General features: G+C 58.0%; 1 protein-coding gene and 2 gene segments (V, D, J or C); all 3 read left to right on the top strand.

Moving 5' to 3' along the window:
* LOC122469618 overlaps window positions 1–2,053 on the top strand; it is a 139,340-nt gene extending 137,287 nt beyond the window's left edge. Inside the window, 2 exon segments of the C gene segment in view lie at window positions 1,579–1,694; window positions 1,799–2,053. Of these exon segments, the coding sequence occupies window positions 1,579–1,694; window positions 1,799–1,807 (125 nt within the window).
* The window catches only part of LOC122469619 (immunoglobulin delta heavy chain-like), a 125,560-nt gene extending 104,312 nt beyond the window's left edge, over window positions 1–21,248 (top strand). Inside the window, exons 6-12 of the mRNA XM_043557145.1 lie at window positions 6,442–6,723; window positions 7,075–7,164; window positions 8,249–8,317; window positions 8,573–8,899; window positions 9,058–9,372; window positions 20,541–20,689; window positions 21,017–21,248. Of these exons, the coding sequence (XP_043413080.1) occupies window positions 6,442–6,723; window positions 7,075–7,164; window positions 8,249–8,317; window positions 8,573–8,899; window positions 9,058–9,372; window positions 20,541–20,689; window positions 21,017–21,025 (1,241 nt within the window). The 3' untranslated portion in view covers window positions 21,026–21,248. The remainder of the gene's footprint in view (window positions 1–6,441; window positions 6,724–7,074; window positions 7,165–8,248; window positions 8,318–8,572; window positions 8,900–9,057; window positions 9,373–20,540; window positions 20,690–21,016) is intronic.
* The window catches only part of LOC122469620, a 224,822-nt gene that overhangs the window by 170,931 nt on the left and 29,046 nt on the right, over window positions 1–24,845 (top strand).

Raw genomic sequence — 24,845 nt, 5'->3', positions numbered from 1 at the left:
ACACATGCACAGGCACAGAAACATGGACACACAGACACACACATGCACACCCATGCAGGCATGTAAACACACACACAGGAAACACACATGTACATGGACACAGGCACTCATGCACTGTACGTGGGTGCAAATACACATGCATACACACCCATGGACATAGACGTGGAGGAACTTGCATATACACACAGAGATGCACAGGGATATGGACATGCATACAAGCACACACCCATACATGTGAACACACGCAGACACATGCACACATAGGTACACACACATACACACAGTCACAGATACACTGACGTGCGCACATGAGGTCACTCGGTGCCTCAGGCAGGCATTTCCGCCCTCTCCAGCCACGTCACTTTCCGCAGGCCTTCATGCCCACGCTCTGCTCATCCTTCTGTCTCAGCTCGGAGGTGTGTCCATGGGCTGGCCCAGCCTGGGCACTGACCATAGCCACCGTTGGCAGGCTCAGGGCCAAAGGAAGCCCCTGCCATGCCCAGGCACCCACGGGTGAATGGACAAGGCAGGCAGTGCCTGGACACCGGCCCCAGAGGGAGGGAGGCCCCTCCCTAGAGGGAGGCTGTAGAAAGCGTGATCTGAGTGGGGAGCCCCTGCAAACACCCAGCCCTGGAAAGGGTGGGAAGTGAGGCCCGAGGAGCAGGAGTGAGGGAGAACAGAGCCCAGTGGGCAGAAAAGGGGAGGTGCCTGAGTAGGATCTCCTGTCCTGAATGGGCAAAGGCAACACAGCCCCCTTCCGGCCCCGTCCCAGGCCCTCTCTGGCACCAAGCCCTTGGGTGCCTGAGTTCACCTGTGCAGGGGCTGCAGACCCCACTGAGTGTCCTCAGCCTGACCACCCCAGTGTTAGCCTCCCTGGAGCCTCAGGGCTCTGTCTGACCCTTTGGCCCCAGAGTTCTGGGAGGGCAGACAAGCCAGCCAGGGCCCCACAAATGCTATTCACTCCCAGAAGGAGAGACAGTGAGTAGGAACCTCACTAGGAAGTGAAGAGGTCCCCTTGGGCCCAGACATCTGCCAGCTCCTCACTGCCAGCCCTCACTGGCCTCGGCGGCCAGGGCCACACCTGTCCCAAACCACAGGTGGCAGGGGGCCCTGCTCTCTGCCTCTCAGTCGCAGGTGGCTCTGGCTGTGTCACCACACCCCACAGGAGAGTTCAGGACACTGTGAGCCACTCTTCTGGGGTCACTGCCTCCGGCCCCAGCCCAGGCCGCACCCCCTCGTCTATGTTTCTCTGTCGCACTCTCTGCCATCCCAGGGCTCCTAGACAAGGTGCTCAGGGCTACCCTGCTCTGCTTTGGCCACATTCTGCCTCCACCTGGCCCCCTGCTTTGGGCTGTCAAGGCCCAGCTAACGCTTGGCTGAGACCCTTCCCGACTGAGCCCAGGAGCCCTCAGCCCCACAAGGTGGGTGCAAGGGAGACTGCAAGGCCAGGAGGCCATGGACACCCTCTCCTGCCCCACCTGTCCCTCCTGGGTGCAGCACAGCCGAGGGCCGAGGGTGGTTCTGGGGCTGGACCGTGCTGGTGCCGGGCCTGACCCCTCTGTGCTGTGTCCCCTGCAGAGGGGGAAGTGAGCGCCGAGGAGGAGGGCTTCGAGAATCTGAACACCATGGCCTCCACCTTCATCGTTCTCTTCCTCCTCAGCGTCTTCTACAGCACCACAGTCACCCTGTTCAAGGTAGTGGCGGCCTGGAGGGGGGCAGGGCACAGATGGCCTCAGGCTGAGCCTGACCCACTGTCCTCGGGCAGCAGGGAAACAGCTCATGTGTCTGTCGTCTGCAGGTGAAATGAACCCCCCCGCTAAGAACTTCAGAGACCCAGAAGATGGGACCCAGGGGGGCACCGCCTTGGGGCCCGGGGTTCCCAGCCTGCAGAGCCTGTCAACTTGCACTTAAATCCTTCCCACGTCACCCCTCCCGCTTGCCGCCCAAAGACGCAGGCTTCTCAAGACCAGGCCAAGTGCCGTGGACGCAGCACCGCTCTGCAGTGTGCACACATGTCGCCTTGAAATAAACGTTTATATTTTATCCTGTGAAACTGCTTCTCGTGAAGGTTCTTTATCCCGAACTGCACCCATGTGTGCTGTGTGTGCATCCAGGGGTGGCCATCCCTCGTGGCGAAGCGTGTGTGGGAAAGGGGCAGGGGGGTTGCACACTGCCTGCCAGGGGACATGGCGGGAAAGATCTCCGTGAGGGAGACCCAGAGTCTCAGGTTCATCCAGTCTGCTGAAGGACGGCAGCCGAGCTCGAGAGGGTCCCAATCACGTCGGGAGCCAGCAACCAAGCTTGGGCCTCAGGGCTCTCCAGCAGGGCTCTCCACCTACAAGTCCCTGTCCCGAGGGTTTGTCCCACCTGCTGAGGCATCTGGGGCGTGTGGATGGGAGGAGAAGTTTCTGGTGAGACGGTTAGGAGAGCATCTGGCAGAGGGGAGGCACAAGAACAGTCTCCGTCCCCCCAGGCCACCACAGACGAGGGCCAGGCCGTGGCAGAGGCGGGGGTGGGACCCGTGGCAGAGGCTCGCCTGGACACCGCACAGACAGCCAGGGCGGCCACAAGCCATGGGGCAGTGGCAGCGAGGGCCCAGGCAGAGGCCGGACCTTTCCTGGGTAACCACTTGGCTGCTACTGACATGCTTGCTTGGACCACACAGGTGATGCCTTAGCAAAAGGAGGCCCGGCCAGACCCTGGGCCCTGTGTCCAGACAGGAAGAGACCCTCCCAAAGCTTCGAGTTCTGGCTCCTCTCTGCCAGCTCCCTGCCTTCCTCTCCCTCTCCCTTCTCCCACATCCACCAGGAGCAGACAGCAGAGGCCCAGCCCCTCCTCTGGCACTTTGCTCAGAAACGTCCCGAGCCACGTGTCCACACGGCGCACAGCCGAGACAGGAGGCCCTCCGCCCTCCCTTCCTCTCCAAGCCCTCATCAGAATGGCCTGTAACACCCAAATGCATACGCACAGTCTTCAAGGCAGTCCGGCTTTTTCTGACGTGCACCTCAGAACCACAGCCTTGGGTTCTGACACCACATGGGTACTTCCACATGTCAGCTCTGTCACACCCCACTTCTGACACCGGAGTGTGTATGCCCCTCTTCTCCTGCGGCAGCCCACGCAGCGGGAGCCGGACGCTGACCATGTCACTTCTGGGGGCACGTTCCCTCCATGCCCCCCAACCCTGGTGTCTGCCCGTTGTGTCCGATCCTGGGTCTTCCCTCCAATCCCACCGTCGTCCTCGCACTCAGCGCCGTGTCTGATCCCTGCTCCTCCCCCCAGTCCCACCGTCGTCCTCGCGCTCAGCGCCGTGTCTGATCCCTGGTCCTCCCCCGGTCCCACCGTCGTCCTCGCGCTCAGCGCCCTGTCTGATCCCTGATCCTCCCCCCAGTCCCTCCGTCGTCCTCGGGCTCAGCGCCCTGTCTGATCCCTGGTCCTCCCCCCAGTCCCACCGTCGTCCTCGCGCTCAGCATCATGTCTGATCCCTGGTCCTCCCCCCAGTCCCACCGTCGTCCTCACATGCAGCGCCCTGTCTGATCCCTGGTCCTCCCCCCAGTCCCACCGTCGTCCTCGCGCTCAGCGCCGTATCTGATCCCTGGTCTTCCCCCCAGTCCCACCGTCGTCCTCGCGCTCAGCACCCTGTCTGATCCCTGGTCCTCCCCCCAGTCCCTCCGTCGTCCTCGCACACAGCGCCCTGTCTGATCCCTGATCCTCCCTCCAGTCCCTCCGTCGTCCTCGCACACAGCGCCCTGTCTGATCCCTGATCCTCCCCCCAGTCCCTCCGTCGTCCTCGGGCTCAGCGCCGTGTCTGATCCCTGGTCCTCCCCCCAGTCCCTCCATCGTCCTCGCACACAACGCCCTGTCTGATCCCTGATCCTCCCCCCAGTCCCTCCGTCGTCCTCGGGCTCAGCGCCGTGTCTGATCCCTGGTCCTCCCCCCAGTCCCTCCATCGTCCTCCCACACAACGCCCTGTCTGATCCCTGATCCTCCCCCCAGTCCCTCCGTCGTCCTCGGGCTCAGCGCCGTGTCTGATCCCTAGTCTTCCCCCCAGTCCCTCCATCGTCCTCCCACACAACGCCCTGTCTGATCCCTGATCCTCCCCCCAGTCCCTCCGTCGTCCTCGCTCTCAGCATCATGTCTGATCCCTGGTCCTCCCCCCAGTCCCTCCGTCGTCCTCGCGCTCAGCATCATGTCTGATCCCTGGTCCTCCCCCCAGTCCCACCGTCGTCTTCACGCTCAGCGTCGTGTCTGATCCCTGGTCCTCCCCCCAGTCCCACCGTCGTCCTCACACGCAGTGCCGTGTCTGATCCCTGGTCCTCCCCCCAGTCTCTCCGTCGTCCTCGCGCTCAGCGCCGTGTCTGATCCCTGGTCCTGCCCCCAGTCCCACCGTCGTCCTCGCGCTCAGCACCGTGTCTGATCCCTAGTCCTCCCCCCAGTCCCTCCGTCGTCCTCACACGCAGTGCCGTGTCTGATCCCTGATCCTCCCCCCAGTCCCACCGTCGTCCTCACACGCAGTGCCGTGTCTGATCCCTGATCCTCCCCCCAGTCCCACCGTCGTCCTCACACGCAGTGCCGTGTCTGATCCCTGATCCTCCCCCCAGTCCCTCCGTCGCCCTCGCGCTCAGTGCCGTGTCTGATCCCTGATCCTCCCCCCAGTCCCACCGTCGTCCTCACACGCAGTGCCGTGTCTGATCCCTGATCCTCCCCCCAGTCCCACCGTCGTCCTCACACGCAGTGCCGTGTCTGATCCCTGATCCTCCCCCCAGTCCCACCGTCGTCCTCACACGCAGTGCCGTGTCTGATCCCTGATCCTCCCCCCAGTCCCTCTGTCGCCCTCGCGCTCAGCGCCGTGTCTGATCCCTGGTCCTCCCCCCAGTCCCACCGTCGTCCTCGCACACAACGCCGTGTCTGATCCCTGGTCCTCCCCCCAGTCCCTCCGTCGTCCTCACACACAGTGCCATGTCTGATCCGTAGTCCTCCCCCCAGTCCCACCGTCGTCCTCACACGCAGTGCCGTGTCTGATCCCTGATCCTCCCCCCAGTCCCTCCGTCGCCCTCGCGCTCAGTGCCGTGTCTGATCCCTGATCCTCCCCCCAGTCCCACCATCGTCCTCACATGCAGTGCCGTGTCTGATCCCTGATCCTCCCCCCAGTCCCACCGTCGTCCTCACACGCAGTGCCGTGTCTGATCCCTGATCCTCCCCCCAGTCCCTCCGTCGCCCTCGCGCTCAGTGCCGTGTCTGATCCCTGGTCCTCCCCCCAGTCCCTCCGTCGCCCTCACGCTCAGCGCCGTGTCTGATCCCTGGTCCTCCCCCCAGTCCCACCGTCGTCCTCGCACACAACGCCGTGTCTGATCCCTGGTCCTCCCCCCAGTCCCTCCATCATCCTCGCACACAATGCCATGTCTGATCCGTAGTCCTCCCCCCAGTCCCACCATCATCCTTGCGCATAACGCCTGTCTGATCACCAGTCCTCCCCCCAGTCCCACCGTCCTCCTCATGCAGAGCACTTCCTGTTCATGTCTATATCCCCTTTTGTAAGGACAGTCATGCTGCATTTGGAGCCCACCCTCTGGCAGTATGACCTCATGACTTTACTGTGACTGCGTCCCCCCAACAAGATCACGTTCTGAGGCACTGGGGTTTAGGAGGCAATGCGGCCCACAGACCCAAGTTCAGGGCCCGAGGGGAAGACAGGGAGGCTGCGCAGCGGGGGCCTCTGGCATGTGGATGGGAGAAGGCAGGGGCACGGTGGCCAGGTGCTTGGGAGAGCAGAGAGGTGGGTCCCGTCCCCAGGGGACCAGTGAGGAGGGGGGTTGGCACCCCCACCCACCCAGACAACCTCAGTCCAAGCTGAAGAAAGGGCATGACTGACCCTGTCTACGCAATGGCAGCACGGTGCCCTGGGGGGACGTGGGATGAGGCAGGAGCCAGGAGGAATGGGCCCACAGACTAAGATACAGCAGAGCCCTCAGGGGCCTCATGCTTGCTCAGCCGCCCTTGGCCAGCCAGGTCCCTGGGGAGAGGACAAGGGGACTGGGACAGCCCACATGGAGTCCCTCATCCTGGGACCTGCCGCCCGTAGGGCCCAGTGTGCAGCACAGCCTGTCCACCCCGCCCCAGGGCACAGGGTCGGGGGGCGGGGGGGAGGGCCGACCCCACCCACTCCTCGGAGAACCACACAGAATTCTGGCCACGTGGCCCCTCTGCAGGCAAACGGCACCTGTGCCGCGGTGGCCAGGGGCCAGCAGCTGGAGCCCTGGGTGTGGGGACACATGGCCCTGGACCCATCACGGAGGGACCGCCCTGCACTGGGGTCTGGGCAACCCCAACCTCGGGCTCTGCAGTGGGAGCCCCGGCCACTCGGCCGGCTCTGCCCTGCCACACACCCCCACCCCGCACCCTTGGGAGCCCCAACCCCAGAACCCCGTGTCTGTCTTTCAGCCTCCAGAGAAGCGCTGCACGTGTTCCCCTTGGTCTCGGGGTGTCAAGCCCCGAAAGAAGGCGACCCCATAGTCCTGGCCTGCTTGGCAAGAGGATACTCCCGAGAGTCAGTGCAGGTGACCTCGGTTTCGGGGAAGCAGGACCAGGCCAAAAAGACCAATCTCTTCATGCCGAACGCACAAGACAACATTGAGCTGTCCTTCCTGACTGCCCAGTGGAAGCCAGACCCCCACCAGTGCAGCACCGCCAGCGGCAAGCTGCAGAAGGCCTTCCAGTGGCCAGGTGGGTGGCCCCGAGACCACAAGGAGGGCCCTCCCGGGTCTCCCACACCTTCCACCAGGGCCTGACCCCAAGGACCGACACAGGCACCCAGGCCTCAGCACGGCGCCCATGAGGGTCACCTCTCATCACCCCAACCCTCAAACCCTTTCCCCGCAGACCCTGTCCTCAGGGTGCAAAAGAAAGGCAGAGGCTGAGTGTGAGGCTTCCCATGGCCCAGTCCCCACCTCTGCACAGCACAACCAGCTCGTCCCTCCCTCCCGCCGTTTCCAGGTCCTCCCGTCCACCACACAGCCCTCCCACCTCAGTGCACACACGGTCCGACCCTCACCTCCCACTTTCCTCTGATTTCAGCATCTTGGGAAAATAAGACCCCCCTGTCGACTCTTGGGCCAACCCCACCAGAGGACTCCACCACAGTGCCCAGCACTGCCAGGGTCTCAGGTGAGGAGCCCCCACCCCAGCACACCCTTTCCTGCTTTCCCATCTCTTAGGATGCCCCCTTCAGGCAGCCCTCCATGACTTCTCCCGCAAGGCTTCAAGTCCCATCTGAGTCAGGAAAGACAGGCCCTGAACTGACGTCTACCAAGCACCTACTGTGCGCCAGGCCCTGTGCTTGGCACCAGCAGACACGCCTCTGGCCCTTTGTGAACAGGAGACCCACCCAAGACACCCTGCGAAAGCATAGCCGACAAAGGCAGGCCCACGGGCCAGGACTGGGACGCAGCTGACCCAGCAGCCCACAGGACTGGGCCCTGAGCTTGTCATGGGGCCTCACGTGAGGATGCGTCACCAAAGCGGCCAGGAGTGACCCTTGCAGAATTGTAGCATGCCCCCTGAAGGCTCGGGGGCCGTGGCATGGGACCCAAGGCCTCCCCACAGCAGGAGCCCCCTCCCCTCCCGCCCTCACTGGCTCCCCGTCGCCCTGCTGGCGTCTCGGGAGGAGGGTCTGACAGTCACTCCTGTGCCACGTTAGCAGAAGCATTTGGACAGACAGAGAGCCTCCCCCCACGGGTGGCCCCCACCCAGGCCAGAGCCGCGACACCCCCATCTCCAAACACGGCCAGGGCCCTGGCTCCACGTGGGGGGACTGATCAAGAGACAGGGGAGTCCCCCGGGCAAGAATGCAGAGTGGTCTGTGCAGCGGGACTCGCTCACCGGTCCCTGTCCCCCGGGGCATGTGAGCCTCGGCACTCCCGCAGCCAGACGCTGCCCACAGCCTGTTTCCTCCTACAAGCTGGGAACAGTCTTTGCAGTTTGAGAGGAACGGCGGAGGCGGGGAGGAGGAGAGACAGAAAAGCCTAAAGATTTGCCGTCCGACCCTTTACAGAGCAAACTGCTGGGACCGGTAACTCACCGGCCATTGTCGCCACAAGTGTGGAAGTGACTGTGGCGTGGTGACTAGGGGGCAGTGGCGGGTCCGGGCAGGTCTCAGAACCCCAGAGAGCAGGAAGGCTGAGGGGCCCAGGGAGGCCACGGCCCGACCACGTGTGCAGCACACAGTCTCTCCCCCCACCTCCCTCCGCAGTGCCTTCCACCAGCCACACCCAGGAGCAAACCAGAGAGCCGGAAAGGACAGCGGACGGCAGTCTCAGAGGTCAGTGCCCTGGGGCACAGAGCGGGGAAGAAGGGGAAGAACAGATTTGGGAGCCCCGGGGACAGCCCAGCTCGGGAGCAAGCCCCTGGGCCGGTGGCGGGAGGCCAGGAGGAGACAAAGGCCGGGTCTGCACCAGGGAGAGCAGCAGGCCGGGCAGAGTCAGAGAGGGCATGTCGCACTGCCCACAGCACCACCCCCAGGCCGGGTCTGCTCTCCCCAGTGCCCCCAGTGACCGAGGCCACTGTCCTCTGGCAGAGTGTCGGAACCACACCAGCCCTCCCAGCCTCTACCTGCCACAGCCTCCCCTGCAGGGCCCGTGGCTCAAGGGACAGGCCACCTTCACCTGCCTGGCAGTGGGGGCTGGCCTTCAGGAGGCCCGCTTGTCCTGGGAGGTGGCCGGGGCGCCCCTGCACGCGGGTGTGGACAGTGGGCCGCTGGAGGAGAATGCCAATGGTTCCCAGAGCCTGAGAAGCCGCCTGGACTTGCCCGTGGCCTCCTGGGCCTCAGGGGCCAACATCACCTGCACGCTGAGCGGCCCGGACGTGGCTTCCCAAGTGGTGTCCGCAGCTCCCAAGGAACACGGTGAGGCCCCCTCCACAGCCCCCGGGGAACACGGTGAGGCTGGGGGCCCTGCGCGCGCACCCCCGCCTGGCACAGCCGCTCCTCTGTCCAGGACCCGGGCCGCCCAGCTCCCCCCAAGGGCCCGGGTGGCCCGCGCATGACCAGGCTTCTCCTCGCAGCTGCCTCTGCGCCCAGCAGCCTCACGGTCCACGTCCTGACTGTGTCCAGAGCAGCCTCCTGGCTCCTGTGCAAGGTGTCCGGCTTCTCGCCCCCAGACGTCCTCCTCACCTGGCTAAGGGACCAGGTCCAGGTAGACTCTGCTTCCTTTGCCACTGCACCCCCCGCAGCCGAGCTGGGGAGCAGCACCTTCGAGACCTGGAGCGTCCTGCACATCCGCACGGCCCCGGCCCCTCGCCCGGACACCTACACGTGTGTGGTCCGGCACGAGGCCTCCCGAAGGTTGCTCAACGCCAGCTGGAGCCCAGACACGGCCAGTGAGTCACACATGGGCACGGGGCCAGGGCTGGGGGTGGGGGGCAGTCCCAGAGGAGCTGAAGGGCTGGGTCCTGGGGCTGCAGCCAAGGGTCTGTGCCACCCAGCCAGGATGACCCTGCCCCAGCCTGGTGGGCACCTGGAGTGTGCACACATTTTCCCTGCACTCAGGGCTTTGGATACCCTGATACCTGTCCCCCTGAAGCCTGTCCTCATGTCCACAGGCCATGTGCTGGACTAGGAGGGGTGGGAGGTAGGTGTCACCCCTGCCGGGCCCCCAAGGAGCAGCCATTTCCCACCAAGACCTGCCCCATTGCTGAGCTCAGAGCAGGGGCCTCCCCTGGGGAGGCTGGTCATCCCAGACACAACCCTCCCAGGGACATCTGAGCCTCCCCAAGCCCCAGGACCCCCACTGGCTTGGGAGAACAGTCAGCACCTCAGAAGCCAGGTACACCCAGAAGTGGGAGCTGGGCTGGGGCGCCCAGAGAATCTGACCCGCACATGCCCACAGCAGGCCCTGACTGCAGGCCACCTGTAGGGCAGAGGGGACAGAGGCCAACTAGGGTGGGGGCTCACACTGGAGGTCCAGGGCTCACTCTCCCCTCAGAGGCTGGCTATCAGGCCCCCTCACCACCTCATCAGGGGACAACACCCAGGCAAGGCCCTGGAGGGACAGAGGTGGACACCTCAGGCCAAGCAGGTAGCAGGACACCATCCCCCCGCTGTTCGAGCATGGAGAGGTGGCCCTAGAAGTGGGGTAGAGGCAGATGCCATGTGGAGGCCATGCCAGCGATGTGGTGGGGGGGACACACAGGAAGGCTGTGCCAGCCTCCACTGGCTCAGACACCCCCTCGTCAGACCCGGCCAAGGGCAGCCCTGCACAGTGGAGGACATGTCCACACAACAGTACTGACCCACTGCCTCCTACAGCCAGATCTGGAAGTGCTAACATCTTGTTGGGCAGCAGCCTGAAGGGTCCCCTAGAAAGGCGGCTCTCCTCAGCCCCCAGTCCACCTGCCTGTGTCCCAGCAGGCCTCCCCGTGATGTCCTAGCACCAGCCCCTGTCCCCACCGAGGCTGGGACTCCTGGTCCTCAGCCTATCTCCACAGCATTGCCCCCTGCCCTCTGGGCACCCTCTTTCCTGGCTCAGACCCCTCAGGCACATCTGTTCTCCAGTCATCAGAGCAGCCTCCCGGCCCTGCTTACCTTCCCTCCCCTGATCCCCTAAGCAGGTGTGTAAGGAGATCGACCCCCCACCCGAGGCTCCTTGAGGGCCAGGTCCACACTGACCTCCTCCAATGTCCACTCTCCTACACCCAGCAGATGGGAGCCCTCCCCAGGCACAAACCAGGCCTCTCCATCACAGGTGATGTCACAGGTGAGGCTGGACCAGCCCCCTGGACAGACTCAGCCAAGGCTGGAGACTGGTCTGCCGTCATGCACAGAGCCCCAGGTGTAGGCTGCAGGTATGTGTGCACGTGCACCCCTGGTCACCTGAGCACATGCACATGCCCAGCATCATCATTGTTATAAAGCATCGCACGGAAGGTCCCCCCACACCAGGCCCCTGTCCTCTTCTCCTGACCTGGTTCTGCTCCTTGGCCTGTGTCATAGACTCCAAGTCTAAAGTTCTCTCTTGGCCAGCAAGAGAGCAGGACACAGGATTAAAGTGAGAGGTGGCTAATGTCCAGGAAAAAACAAGACCTGAATAAGGGCCCTTGCCCCGTTTGTATCAGGATCAGAAGGCTTACAAACACGGCGATGGACGTGCACAAAGAGACGAGGAATCTGTGAACATTCACTTGTGGACGTGAGGGAAAGGGGGTCTTGAGGATCCTCGGCGTTAGGGGTTTGGGTTAACACAAAACAAAATCCGGGCGCCGGGCAGTGGGGAGGAAGGTTGTTTACAGCGGACCTGAGGCAGCACCTCTGTTTATCTCTGTTTATCTCGGGGATGAGGCAGGGAGGACACGTGACCTCGGGGTTGACAAGGCACCTTTGCTTTCGTTAACCATCTCCGCTCTGGGCCGCTACGCCTGCAGTGCAGGGGTCCATAGTCCAGTTCGCCAATTTACCCAGCTTGGTCCTATTCTCCCGTGAAAGCTGCTATCGTACTAAATTGGGGGTGCTTCTGCCCTGAATGCCTAATCTTGTTTATTTCATATACCTATGCATCGGGGGCCTCTATACCCCCCTATTCTCGGTTGCCTTGTCTTGTTTACCCAAACTCGGGGGTGAGCATCCTATAGCTTCGTACTTCTCTGTGCCTTGTTAACCCGTTGGTGTAAGCCCGGGGGATTCCTAAGCTTACCCCCCACAGTTCCCCCTTTTTGCTGTTCTTGGTTCTTCTAGTCTTGTGTTTGAGAACTGTCATGATGAGCTCCTGGCCCTCCTTTTGCTTTTGGGTGGCTTGGAGGGAGATTCTGCAAAGACATAAAAAGAGACACAGTAAAAGCATTCTGCCTCCCAGAGTGATCCAGAGTTTGAGATGGGTGCTAGCCGGAAGGATTTAGGTAACGCCACATTCCCCAGGAATCAGCTCATTCATTTTTAAGCTGATCCTCTGTATATTGTAGCTGTTGGCTCAACGTCATAGCTAAATCTTCTATATTGTCAGAGAGGTGGGAAGAAAAGACACTTCAAAGGTGTGTCTGGACAGCGTCCCAAGCTGGGGAGTGGTTCTAAGGAATGGCAGTCATGCGTATATGCTGGTTGTTAGGGTCACAGGGCAGTTTAGAGCGGAGGAACAAGGCCTCCTGTTTCTTTCCGATGAATTCCACTGCAGCCTCAAGAGCTTCAAGGCAGGCCAAGACTTGTTTATTAATCGAAGTTTGGCTTACAGATTCTTTGGTGTTATTAATTCGTTAAGGACATGGGCTGTCTGGATAGTATGATGCAGGCTGACTCCAGCTACGGTGGCAGGGGTGATAACGCCTACTGCTGCTAGGATGCCCGTGATTAACAGGCTAACAAATCTTTTCCGCCTTGCAGCAGAGTGTCAGTGTTGAAGAAGCTTGGAAAGCACGCCTGGTCCTGATGGATGCATGTAGGACACAGAGCTGTTAACAGGAACCAGGTTGAGACGCACTGTCTAAGCACTAATAAAGAGGAGATGTTTAATTGGGTGATGTTATCATGACTTATGCAGGACATAAACCAGCCTGGGGACATAGAGATATTATAATTATGTCCTAGTTGTCAGATCTGGATGGTGGAGGTAGCAAAGAGAACATAGGGAGAAGGGACACAAATAGTCCCTTGAACTGGTCCATGTGAACTGGTTATCGTACAGGGAGGCCCCAGTTAGGTTAGCATGTGGTTCTACATAAATTTCACCGTGGCTGATAGGAAGAGTGAAGAAGGGAAGACCTAGCTTCCAAAGACTAACAAGCCAAGGTTGTTTTAATTTTCCTTTATATGAAGAAACTATAGGGCCAAATCTCCATTTTTCCAAAAAATATCCCCCTACTAGGCTGGCCAAAGGATACAGTCTTATTAGACTATTTTGTTTCATGATATCCTCTAGGACCCCTATCATAACAGTCCAATTACCCCAGTGAAGATTATGTTCAGTCTCTCCATAACAGGTTGTCCAGGGAATAATGTTCCAGGGGTGGTCTGAATATTTGAGACTAGAGCAAGCTATAACATTAGGAGTGTGAGATATGCTTGTTTTTTGAGGTATAGCAAAGCTTGTGGCTGAGAAAAAAGGGAAAATTGGCCTTGTAGAGGTTTTGGGCTGTACTTGCAAAAGCCAATTGATTATTCGTTTAATACGAGCAGATAAGTTGTTGAGTTTGGTAACACACACAGGAGGTGCTGGAGGAAGCCACCACTGGGGTCTTGGCATTTAAAGCCAATGCTCTTGTTCCATTTGGAAGGGAGGGTTAAGAGTGGCTCCTCCCATGAACTCAGTGTCATTGTTGCTAATAAGAATAAGGCTGTGCCAGCCTCCAGTGGCTCGGACACCCCCCGACAGCCCAGGCCCAGCCATGGGCAGCCCTGCACAGTGGAGGACATGTCCAGACAACAGTACTGACCCCGCTGCCTCCTAGGAGTGTTAAGCTGTCAAGTAGAGGTGGGTTAAGGAGATGAGCCCAATATGAATATCGAGCTTGGCCTGGACAAATGAGGGCAAGGAGTATAATCAGGCTTACACGTATTGAATTTTTGTTAATGACAGAAGTCACGGCCATCAGATGCGAATCAGGGATATATGCAATATCACTGTGTTGTAAGAGGATGCCAGCCTGGTTAGACAGGCGCTTTAAGGCTTCCCCGTGTTATATCATGGGCAAGGACTTGTGTTTGTAGAGTGGCTTCAGGATGAGGAGTCCACGAAGAGGCTTCTCCCACCTTGAAGAAGGGGGCCGCTCCCTCGGGGTCATTCTCCGGAAGTCTTGGTTCATCGGACTATATCCTAGGGGTCTCCACCATGCCATTCCCTCATGGTTCCCTCTGAGGGAATCCACAGAGGTCGGGAATCTGAAAGAATACAAGCATATCCTCGACCCCAGGCGGGAAGCTGAGTGGGCCGTCTGTGTGGGCCCCCCTTCAGGGGTTTCTGCAGAGCACCATAGGGTGAGAGGGTTTATCTGATTTCAAAGAATGCCCCGCAGCTGGGGTGAGTCCTTGAGGATTGAGATTTAAAAAGTGAAGAGTAATCATAGCCCGATCGAGAAGCTGAGGTTGCCATGCAGACACCCAGGGGTATCTCCCCCTTTCTGTTTTTTCACATGTTTTGAGCATAATATATGTTCATTTTACAATTGCTTGGCCTTGTGGATTGTAAGAAACGGGTAATTCCAACCAAGGCTTAAGTGAAACAACTTAGAAGGGCATGTTGTCCTGCTGTTTTACCCTTTGTGTTAAAATTATTTACACGTTTATGTATTGACTTACTTATTACCATTAACAAAAATGTATTACGTTTATGCATTGACTTACTTATTCATTACCGTTAACGAAAATGTGTTATGTTTTCTGTAGTTGTTGCAGGGTGCACTAATTTTACTTCTGCTCAGCAGTAACTGACATATCGATCACTGGCCGTCGGGGCAGGGGGTTAAAGGGCCAAAGCCAAGGTCTATTCCCCTGCCTTTCTCGGCAATGCCCACACAAATATGTTTCAGCCATGTGAATATCCATTTGTGGCGTACGATGGGCTAAGTTTAGCAAAACGGCTCCCACGTATCTGAGTAAAAGCCCTTCAAATGTCATCCCCCCGTCATCTGGCAGAGGCATCCAGTCCCCTGCTAAACAGGAACAACACAAACGTGGAGGATTTGGAGGCGGCACCAAGGGTACTGCCATCATTTTCCCAGTCTTTGGCTCAAAGGAGGAGGAATTTTAATCTCAACCCCGTACAGTTTTCAAATCCATTTACTTTAACCTTCGTCCGTCCCGACCACACATAAAATTCCTTTTTAAAGATTTCCTGCACGAAACTTCCACAACTTTTCTTTGCATTGAGATTTTGTCCCAAGCCATTTCTCTGCAAAGAACCAGTCTTGAATAGGACAAAGTTACTTTCTTTTACCTTCAACAAAATATATTTACATTTCTTATATCTTTCTTTCATATCGCCTACTTTCCTACACACAGAGTTGCTTTGTTATTTTCATCAGTTTTAACTACATTTAGCAGAATTTTAACTCTTAGAAACCTTAGTCTCCAGTGAAAACTAGATAGCGACCAATTGTGAATTGTCTGTTACTTAGAAAAATTTAGGTGGTAGACTTATGAATCCATTAAGCATAAAGCATGTTTTTTAACAGTTCCAAATATCCTTAGTCTTTATTTTGCAACAAGTCAGAAGCACAAACCTACATCTAGTAGTTAGTGCTTTAGCCTCTTATCTCACTAGATATCCAATGAATTTACCTCAATTTATTTTTTCAATATGAAATTTACTGTCAAATTGGTTTCCATACAACACCCAGTGTTCCTCCCAACAGGCGCCCTCCTCCATGCCCATCACCCGCCCTCCCCTCCCTCCCACCCCCCATCAACCCTCAGTTTGTTCTCAGTTTTTAAGAGTCTCTTATGCTTTGGCTCCCTCCCTCTCTAACTTTTTTTTCCCTTCCCCCCCCCCCCCCGCATGGTCTTCTGTTAAGTGTCTCAGGATCCACATAAGAGTAAAAACATATGGTATCTGCCTTTCTCTGTATGACTTATTTCACTTAGCATCACACTCTCCAGTTCCATCCACGTTGCTACAAAAGGCCATATTTCATTCTTTCTCATTGCCACGTAGTATTCCATTGTGTATATAAACCACAATTTCTTTCTCCGTTCATCAGTGGATGGACACTTGGGCTCTTTCCATAATTTAGCTATTGTTGAAAGTGCTGCTGTAAACATTGGGGTACAAGTGCCCCTATGCATCAGCAGTCCTGTATCCCTGGGGTAAATTCCTAGCAGTGCTATTGCTGGGTCATAGGGTAGGTCTATTTTTAATTTTTGAGGAACCTCCACACTGTTTTCCAGAGCGGCTGCACCAGTTTGCATTCCCACCAACAGTGCAACAGGGTTCCCATTTCTCCACATCCTCTCCAGCATCTATAGTCTCCTGATTTGTTCATTTTAGCCATTCTGACTGGCGTGAGGTGATATCTGAGTGTGGTTTTGATTTGTATTTCCCTGATGAGGAGCAACATTGAGCATCTTTTCATGTGCCTGATGGCCATCTGGATGTCTTCTTTAGAGAAGTGTCTATTCATGTTTTCTGCCCATTTCTTCACTGGATTATTTGGTTTTTGGGTGTGGAGTTTGGTGAGTTCTTTATAGATTTTGGATACTAGCCCTTTGTCCGACATGTCATTTGCAAATATCTTTTCCCATTCCATCAGTTGCCTTTTAGTTTTGTTGATTGTTTCCTTTGCAGTGCAGAAGCTTTTGTCTTCATGTTTTTGCCTTTTGACGGCATGGGGAGGAGTGCTGTCTGAAGCATTGAAGATTCAGATAGCAGGCCTTACCCCAGGCAGTGCAGAAATGGGAGGAAGGGGGAGAGAAGATAGAAAAGGTGAGGAACCTCCAAGAGGCCTGAAGGCAGAGAAGGGCACAGAGGACAGAGAAAAGAGTTTATATGGTCCTAAATTCTGTCAGCTCAGCTAGATGAACAGATATCGATTTTTGTTTTGTTTTGTATCATTTGTTTTGTTTTGTTTTGTTTTGTTTTGTTTTGCACTAGTGGAATTAGGCAGTCCATGTTGGGCCAGAGAAGGCAGGGAAATTCCCCCAAACAAAAAGAGTTTCGGCAGCTGCTTGGGAATATTCCTTAAAATCTCTATCCCGAGGTAGACTAGCCAGAGAAAATTGGTTCTAATCATCATCGTTATTAACCCAGGAAATGAATGAGGGAGAGGCCCTCACATATAGTAAGACTAACAGAGTGCATAGGGAGAAACAGTGAGACAGAGAGAGTTAGAGTCCCTATATCAGGGATGCCCTCTGTAAAATCCACTGCGCTATTTCGGTGCATTGCTTTGCTGACAATGACTGGAAGCTGGGCTGGCTGCCTTGGTTGGGGATACTGCCCTGTGTCAGACAGTTGTTGAAAAGACACCAGAATAGCAGCGGCAAAGTTCTGCACAGCACGAGTCATGCGAACATCATGAAACTCTTGGGCACAGACAGCATACTGGGCTGGGGTCCGGATGATGTTAAGAGAGCCCCAGTCCCAGGCACACATGGAATGAGAGCCGCGAATATTTTCTAAAATACCCATTGTAAAAGGGCTGCGATGGACATACGGCCGAACTGATTTTTGCAATTCTTTTACAGTTAGAAAGAGCAGGCCTTCATGACCAAATTGCCCATTTGCCTGTCGATGGGAAATAGCTGGAGTTTCCTGGCCTTATGGGCTTTTTTTAATGTACTTTTGTACCGGGGCGAGGACTTTATCAGAGCAGGTCGGTGAGGTTTTCAGAGGCTCGATATCGATATCGTACCACCCTTTTGGGGGAGGAGGACTATCTCCTGGCTGTAAAGGAGCCACAGGCACAGGCTGGCTAGAGGGGGAGCGAGGTTTCTCCTCCTTTTTAGATAACTACATCTTCATATACACCGTCCGAGCTTGAGGGGAGAAGGGCAGTATGGACAATGGACCAGGGGAGGATTACTTTAGGGGGGTATTAGCCCCTCTAGAATGCCTGGCCTTTAACGTTTTCCCTACTCATTCCCACACATCAAGATCATAAGTTCCTTGTTCTGGGAACCAAGGGCAATTTTGTTGGACAGCCAGTAATCTAAGGAGAGCCTTATAATTTAGAGTAGTCCCTGCTATCTCTCCTAGGGACTGAGAAATTCGAACATAGCGCGTTTGTTCAGGGGCTAGGGAGTCAGAGGGAGGGAGTTGCCCCATGGGAGAACTCTCAAAAAGCTCTGCGGCGGCGAATCTAGTTTCGCTTTATCCCTCACCTCATCAGGTAGAGACAGTAACCAGTGCGTGTGCGTTTTTTTTTTTTTTCTTGGAGCTCCTTTAGCGTTCCGCGGCGTCCTGCAGTCCTTGTGTCGCACTGCCTGGCCGCGGCAGCACCTTGCCACGTCGGCCCATAGTCCCCTTTCCTTCTGTCACAATGGGGTCACCATCTGCCGTAGACTCCAAGTCTAAAGTTCTCTCTTGGCCAGCAAGAGAGCAGGACACAGGATTAAAGTGAGAGGTGGCTAATGTCCAGGAAAAAACAAGACCTGAATAAGGGCCTTGCCCCGTTTGTATCAGGATCAGAAGGCTTACAAACACGGCGATGGACGTGCACAAAGAGACGAGGAATCTGTGAACATTCACTTGTGGACGTGAGGGAAAGGGGGTCTTGAGGATCCTCGGCGTTAGGGGTTTGGGTTAACACAAAACAAAATCCGGGCGCCGGGCAGTGGGGAGGAAGGTTGTTTACAGCGGACCTGAGGCAGCACCTCTGTTTATCTCTGTTTATCTCGGGGATGAGGCAGGGAGGACACGTGACCTCGGGGTTGACAAGGCACCTTTGCTTTCGTTAACCATCTCCGCTCTGGGCCGCTACGCCTGCAGTGCAGGGGTCCATAGTCCAGTTCGCCAATTTACCCAGCTTGGTCCTACTCTCCCGTGAAAGCTGCTATCGTACTAAATTGGGGGTGCTTCTGCCCTGAATGCCTAATCTTGTTTATTTCATATACCTATGCATCGGGGGCCTCTATACCCCCCTATTCTCGGTTGCCTTGTCTTGTTTACCCAAACTCGGGGGTGAGCATCCTATAGCTTCGTACTTCTCTGTGCCTTGTTAACCCGTTGGTGTAAGCCCGGGGGATTCCTAAGCTTACTCCCCACAGGCCCACACTCTCCACTTCATGTGGGGACCCTATAGCATCTGGACTTCTCTGCCAACTGCCTCCAGTCCTTCCCCCACTAATCACAGTGGCCTCCTTGAGGGTGTCTTCCTGCCGGCCGTGCCCGCACAGCCCAGCCTTGCTGCCCAGCACCGGGATGCGTGCGCTTCCAGTGAGGACGTCACAGATAACGAAGGCAGCGTGGCAAGCGGGAACAGCAGGACGGCGCCACACGCACTTTATTAACCAGCTTTATTTAAAGTCACCGAAGAGCTGAGGACTCAGAGAAGCCCAGCTGACCTGGTTCCTGGGCAAGACAACATTGTTGGCCACGTTACCCCCACCCTGGACACCGATGGACACGGTTACGTTATCCCCACCCTGGGCACAGGCGGACAGAGGTATCAGCATCCAGGGAGGAGAGAGGCCTGAGGGAATCAGTCAAGGCTTTAACATCCACATGGGCTGACATGAGGAATAAGAATAGGGATGAGCCCCAACTGTATCCCCTCCACCACTGACTGCCCCAGACAGGACCTGTGCTCAGAGCTAGGACAGATCTCCAGTCCTGCATGGTGCTTGGACTCTGAAGCCCAGTGGAGGGAGGGGCCTGACCCACCCCAAACATTGGAGTTGAAGCCAACTGTCCTGACATCCCACCGGCTCAAGTGGGATTAGACAGACCAGATGTGCCCTCACCCCGGCCCCGAGGAAAGTGCTATCATATGCTCCACTTCTCCAGTGCTGGCTGTTTGTTTACAATGCCCAGCGTGCAATCAAAAATTAAAAGACATGCAAAGAAGCAGAAAAGCTTCAGCCATAATCAAGATAAGAAGCAGCAGAGTTAGACCCACAGGAGATCCAGATTCTGTCATTAACAGCAGTTCTGATCACGTCCAACCACATCACAGCATCTCCTCGGCCAAGCCCGACACGCAGCCCACCGGCCTGGCCCACCTCACTGGACTGACGGGTGCAAATGAACATGTCACCCACCCACCCTCCTGTCCTCTGAGCAGCCTTCAATGCCCTGGGGCTCAGTCTGGTGCTCTGGTGGGGGGTCAGAACACATGGCCTTTACCTGGACAGGGCACTGTCCGTGCAGGATTGTGTAACTTTTGACTGTCCAGCTGACCCCCCAACCGTTCACCACTACACTTCACATGTCTGGAACAGGTTTTCTCAAATTATCTGGAGCAAGGACAGCTGTCTTTGTTAATATTTCCTGTTCTCATGGACCAACACCTTCGTAGAATGCAACAGGGTTTAATTACTAGAAAGATGAAACTAACAAAGATCGCCATGTTTTCATTATTAGAATAAACAGACCGCTATAAAGTTTGCAAGCGCACACGACTTCCACACTCACGCCCCGTGACACAGGAACTGGGCCCTGAACCAGGACCCCGGCAACCCCTCCCATCCTGGCCCCCGCCCGAGTGTCCAGGGGAGCGGCTGCTCAGAGATGCAGATCCCGCCATGCCCGCCCTGCCCCTACTCGCCCGAGCTCTCCGCGGCAGCCACTCGGGGCCCCTCTGCCCTCCCGGCTCTCTCTCAGAACAGCTTCGTGCGTGCCGTTCCCACCTCTCGTTGCCTGGCTGGGTCCCCTGTGCGACTACCCCTACCGGGTGACAACCACCTCCCGCTCGCGCCCGGGACTTGTGCGCCACAGCGCTCGGTTCCGGCCCATCTGCTGCACGGGGTGGGGGGCCCCGTCTGGCTCTGTGGGCACTGGGGGACCCGGCCGGGAGAAGCCTCACAGACTCCGGGTCGGGAGAAGCATGCCCGGAGCAGTCCCCTGTCACTCAGCAACCCGTCGTGTGCGGGTTCCGAACCCAACCTCCTCACCAGCGCCCTTGCTCCCCAGGTCTGGACATGACCCCCCCAGCCCCCCAGAGCCACGACGAGAGCGGCGGCGGCTCCACGGACCTGGAAGACACCGGCAGACTGTGGCCCACGTTCGCGGCCCTCTTCCTTCTCACTCTGCTCTACAGCGGCTTCGTCACCTTCATCAAAGTAAGGCAGCCAGCACACCTGTGTGCAGGGCTAGGGGGAGGCGGTGCCCTGCCCGGTGGGGGGCACGCTGGAGCCAGCCCAGGGAGCCTGGTGGGAGCGGGAGGGATGTGCAGCTGCCATGGGCCGTGGACATGGGCCCGGGGCCTGTCAGGCGTCAGAGGCTCCTCCCCTCTGCCACAGCACTCCGGCCAGGAAGCGGGCACGTTGCACCTGCTCACAAGTACACGGAGGTCTGGGCCCTGTCGTCTGGGGACCTGGCTCCTCACATCCCCCCTCTGCACCCTCCGGCCACCGGCCCCCTTCCTAATCCTTGGGCTCTTGCTGCAGGTGAAGTAGCCCCAGGAGAGCGGATGTCCTGCACCCGCAGAGAAGGGAGGCTGGGACTCTGGCCTGTGCGGGGCGCCCCGGCCCCACTTCTGCCTGCCCCATGCTCGTCTCTGTCCACCTGTGCCCAGGGCTCGGCCGCCAAACCCAGCCCACGCTTCCTGAACCAGCGGCCCTGACTGTGGGCCCTTGCCTTCCCACCTGCCAGCCGGCCCCATAAACAGCCTTGCTCACATACCCTGCCTCTTGTCTCCCTGCCTCCGTCAGCTCAGAGGATCCGGGGCTGAGAGAGAGTCCCAGCCGGGATTGGGGTGCGGCTGTGGCAGGCGGGCCATGGGGGGCTGCCCCGTGGGGAAGCCGGCGGGGGGAGAGGTGCCGCTCTGCACACTCACAGATACACCCACCACACGCACACGCACACATGTGCACAGCACAGTCCACACAGAAGCATGCGTGCACAGACACAGGCAATGCTCGCGCACACTGCAGCCTACAGACACAGCACGCGCACACACATGTGCAAGCACCAGGCTCGTGCTTGCACGCACATAGTACACGCACTGGTCTGCAGACCGTGTGTGCTCACGTATGCACACAGACACATGCCCAGGCGCCACACGGCTCCCATGCACCTAGCTGGGGGCAGTGGGTGCTGCCCACACGTGGAGCTCATTCTGTGTGTGCCTGGCCCCACGGCCTCCTGGGTCTGTTCTCTCCGGTGCAGCAGGCGGGGGCAGTGCGCGCAGTCGTGCCTGAAGGGGCGCATGGGAGACCCTGGTGCTGCCCAGCACACAGTCACCGTTGGAAGCCTGCCGTCGCCCAGGGTCCCCAGCTGCAGAAGAGGAAGTGGTCATGGGGGCAGGTGAGCACAGTGGACGCCACCCGCTGGCCAGGGGCAAGAGTGAAGGCAGCCACCATCAAGCCCAGCCGGTCCACGGCCCCCCCCCGCCCCCAATGCCACAACGCTGGTGTCCCCCTGTCACTGCTCGTCCCTCTCACCACCTCCGTCCTCACCCACCCTCATCCATCCACGGCTTCAGCTCATGCTCATCCCTGCACGTGGCCAGTGGAGGCTGACCCACACCTGACACCTGACATGCCACGACCGGATGCGGGGCTGTGGTCAGACGACCCCCATGGCCTCTGCAGCAAAGGCACTTTGCAGCTGCCTCAAGGTCAGGGTACAAGAAGAGAGGTGGTCTCGGCTGGTGGGGGTCACTGTTGTCACAGAGCCACAGGAGAAGGCAGCGTGACACCAGAGCAAGGTGCCCGGGGTGGCCACAAGCCCAGGTGCTGCTCCTGGAGCAGGGAAACCCGGGGACAGGCTGTGTCCCAGAGTCTGCCCACGCCCGCCTGTGGCCCAGGGGCTGGGGGCAGACTTCTTGGCTCCAGACCCTGAGGAGACAAAGGTCTGTGGGATTTGCTGTGGCAGCCACAGGAAACTCACACCCTGGGTCCCCATGTCACCGCTGCTGGCCGAGGGGGCCCCATCTAGGGTCTCAGGCCAAACTCTGAGAACAGATCCTGTTCTCTCTCTGGGCCCACCTGCTGCCCCAGCCTTGTGGCACCCACTCAGGAGGCTGCCCACGGTTGTGTCCCGGAGGGCTCACCCTGCCCACCCTGCCCTCGGCGACCTATCAGTGGCAAGGGCAGCCCTGTGTCCAGAGCTCACAGGAGGCCTCAGTGCCCCCACAGCTCGTCCGCACACGGGTCCCGTAGTGGCCATGCCCTTGCCCTGTGCCGCTCCCCCACTGCGTTTTCTTCTCTGCCCCTCTGGCACACTCTGGGGCTCCCTCTCTCATTATATTGGTTGGTTATTTCTTTCCCATCACCCAGAAAGTTAATGCCAAGAGCACAGTGTTTTCTGTGGCTCCCTGATGATGCCCAACACAGAAAGAAGAGCCCAGCACATGGAGGTGCTCAGAAACACTTGCTCAGTGAACGCACGTCCCCCGCAACATGGACCCTGAGTCACAAGAGCACTTTGTCCCCCGGATGTGTCCTCCTGCACACGCCACACATTTACAATACACTGCGGTCCCTGTATTCCCAGTTAGCTCCTTCGGAAGTCTCCCCTCCCCCAGGCTGCCACCTCAGTAAATGACCGCCTGCCGAGTGGCCCCCGAAAGACACCCCGAAGTCATCGCGACCTGCCTCCCACACACTCCAAGCCACGTCACACCCACCCAGAGCTCCCTGTGGTACAGCCCGCCTCCAGGCCTGCCCCCTCCCCGGCCCACAGCTGGTCTGGTCCCCTAAAGACCTGTGAGCCCGTAGCCCCGGCTCAAAGCCGCTGACGGTCTCCCTTTACATCAGGAACAAGGCTCTTTCTGCCTAACCCAGCTGGACTGGCCAGGCCTCCCCAGCGCCAGCCACCTCGAGGCCATCCGGGCCTGCTCCTCTGACTTCACGGCCCGAAACCATCTGCCTGCCCCAGGGTCTGTCCTCCTCCCAGTCGGCCTCCAAGCCCCATGGAAGCAAGGACAGCACACGCCCAGCATGCACAGTAGCTGAAGGAATGAATGAGTGAGCACACAAACGAATGAATGGTCCGGCAGGACTCAAAGGAGGGTGTGCACTTGGGCCTCCAGACCTCAACCTCATCCTCCCGCCCAGCCTCACCCAGAGACGCCACAGGGCGGCCACAGCTGTCTCCCAGCTGTTCCCAAGGAAGCTGCCCCTGGCTCTGGGCTCTGCCCTTGGACTGACACCCCACAGCCCCATCCGCAGGCCCTGGGAGAATGGAAGAGGGCAAGGCACCAAGCCCCTGAGCATGCTGGGTGTCTGTTTGGGCCCAGCAGGTCCATATTTGAGCTTCTCTCTGTCTAGGAAGCAAACTTACAACATGCCCTAGAGTACACGACAGAGCACATCCGTCTAGTGCCAGAGCTCCATTTGGGGAAAGCATGCGTGAACCCAGCCCCACCTGGCCAGCCGGGTTCGTTTCTTCAGCAGAAGAATCCCCTGGGCTGCCCTCCACCATGACTTCTCCTTTCGTCTTACATAAGCACCAACCGACCTCGGCCAAACTGTCTATCTGCCAGAGGCATGTGACAGCCCCCATGGGGCCCTGGCTTGGCTGTTTCCCTCCACACAACGCGTTTGTGACTTTCCCCAGCTCTGCGGCCACAGGCCCGAACTCAGCACTGTGACATGTGGTCCGAGGGGAGGGCCGTGTCCTGCACGCTCCACAGCTCAGCCGGACCACCGCAGCCTCGCCTGCCGGGACGCCGCCTGCTCTGGGCAGAAACACCTGTTTCCAGCCGTGCTGATAAACAGGACATGTGTGTCCTCCCACACCTAAATCACAGCTTGACAAACCTGATCCCACAGCATGGAACCCGCTGCCCAGCTGTCTGCCCCATGCAGGTCCCACGTCCAACCGGACCCCATGTCTTGGTGTTTGGGGGGAAGGGTTGAGCCAGCCCTGCCCCCCAGGGCTTGTGGACTGAGACCTCCCAGCACCTGGGCAGAAACCAGATACCTGTGCTGTCCAGCCAAGGCCCTGATGTCCATTCCCGGCCCACGGCCAAACCCATGTTCGCTGAGGTTATTCCGGAAGACAAGTGGCCGGAACAAGACTGCTTCGGTGCCAGGAGATGGGACCCTGCCCCCAATGGCAGCATCAGTGCTACTGAGGGACACAAGTCCACAGTAAGACCGGAGGAAGTTACAGGGAAGCATTTACATTCTCTTGAGGTAAATAAGGACTTTCTCAGAATGACAGCAAGGCCAGGAACTTTAAAAAATGAGACTCACAGCTCTGCCTGCAGAGCAAAGACCAAATACCTATAAGGACAGAGTCCCCATAAACAAAGTAAAAAGCTCCTGA

This window comes from Prionailurus bengalensis, chromosome B3 (assembly GCF_016509475.1).
Source record: "Prionailurus bengalensis isolate Pbe53 chromosome B3, Fcat_Pben_1.1_paternal_pri, whole genome shotgun sequence".
Lineage (NCBI taxonomy): Eukaryota > Metazoa > Chordata > Mammalia > Carnivora > Felidae > Prionailurus > Prionailurus bengalensis.
Note: the sequence above shows the minus strand (reverse complement) of the source record. Positions and strands in the feature narration are given on the sequence as shown.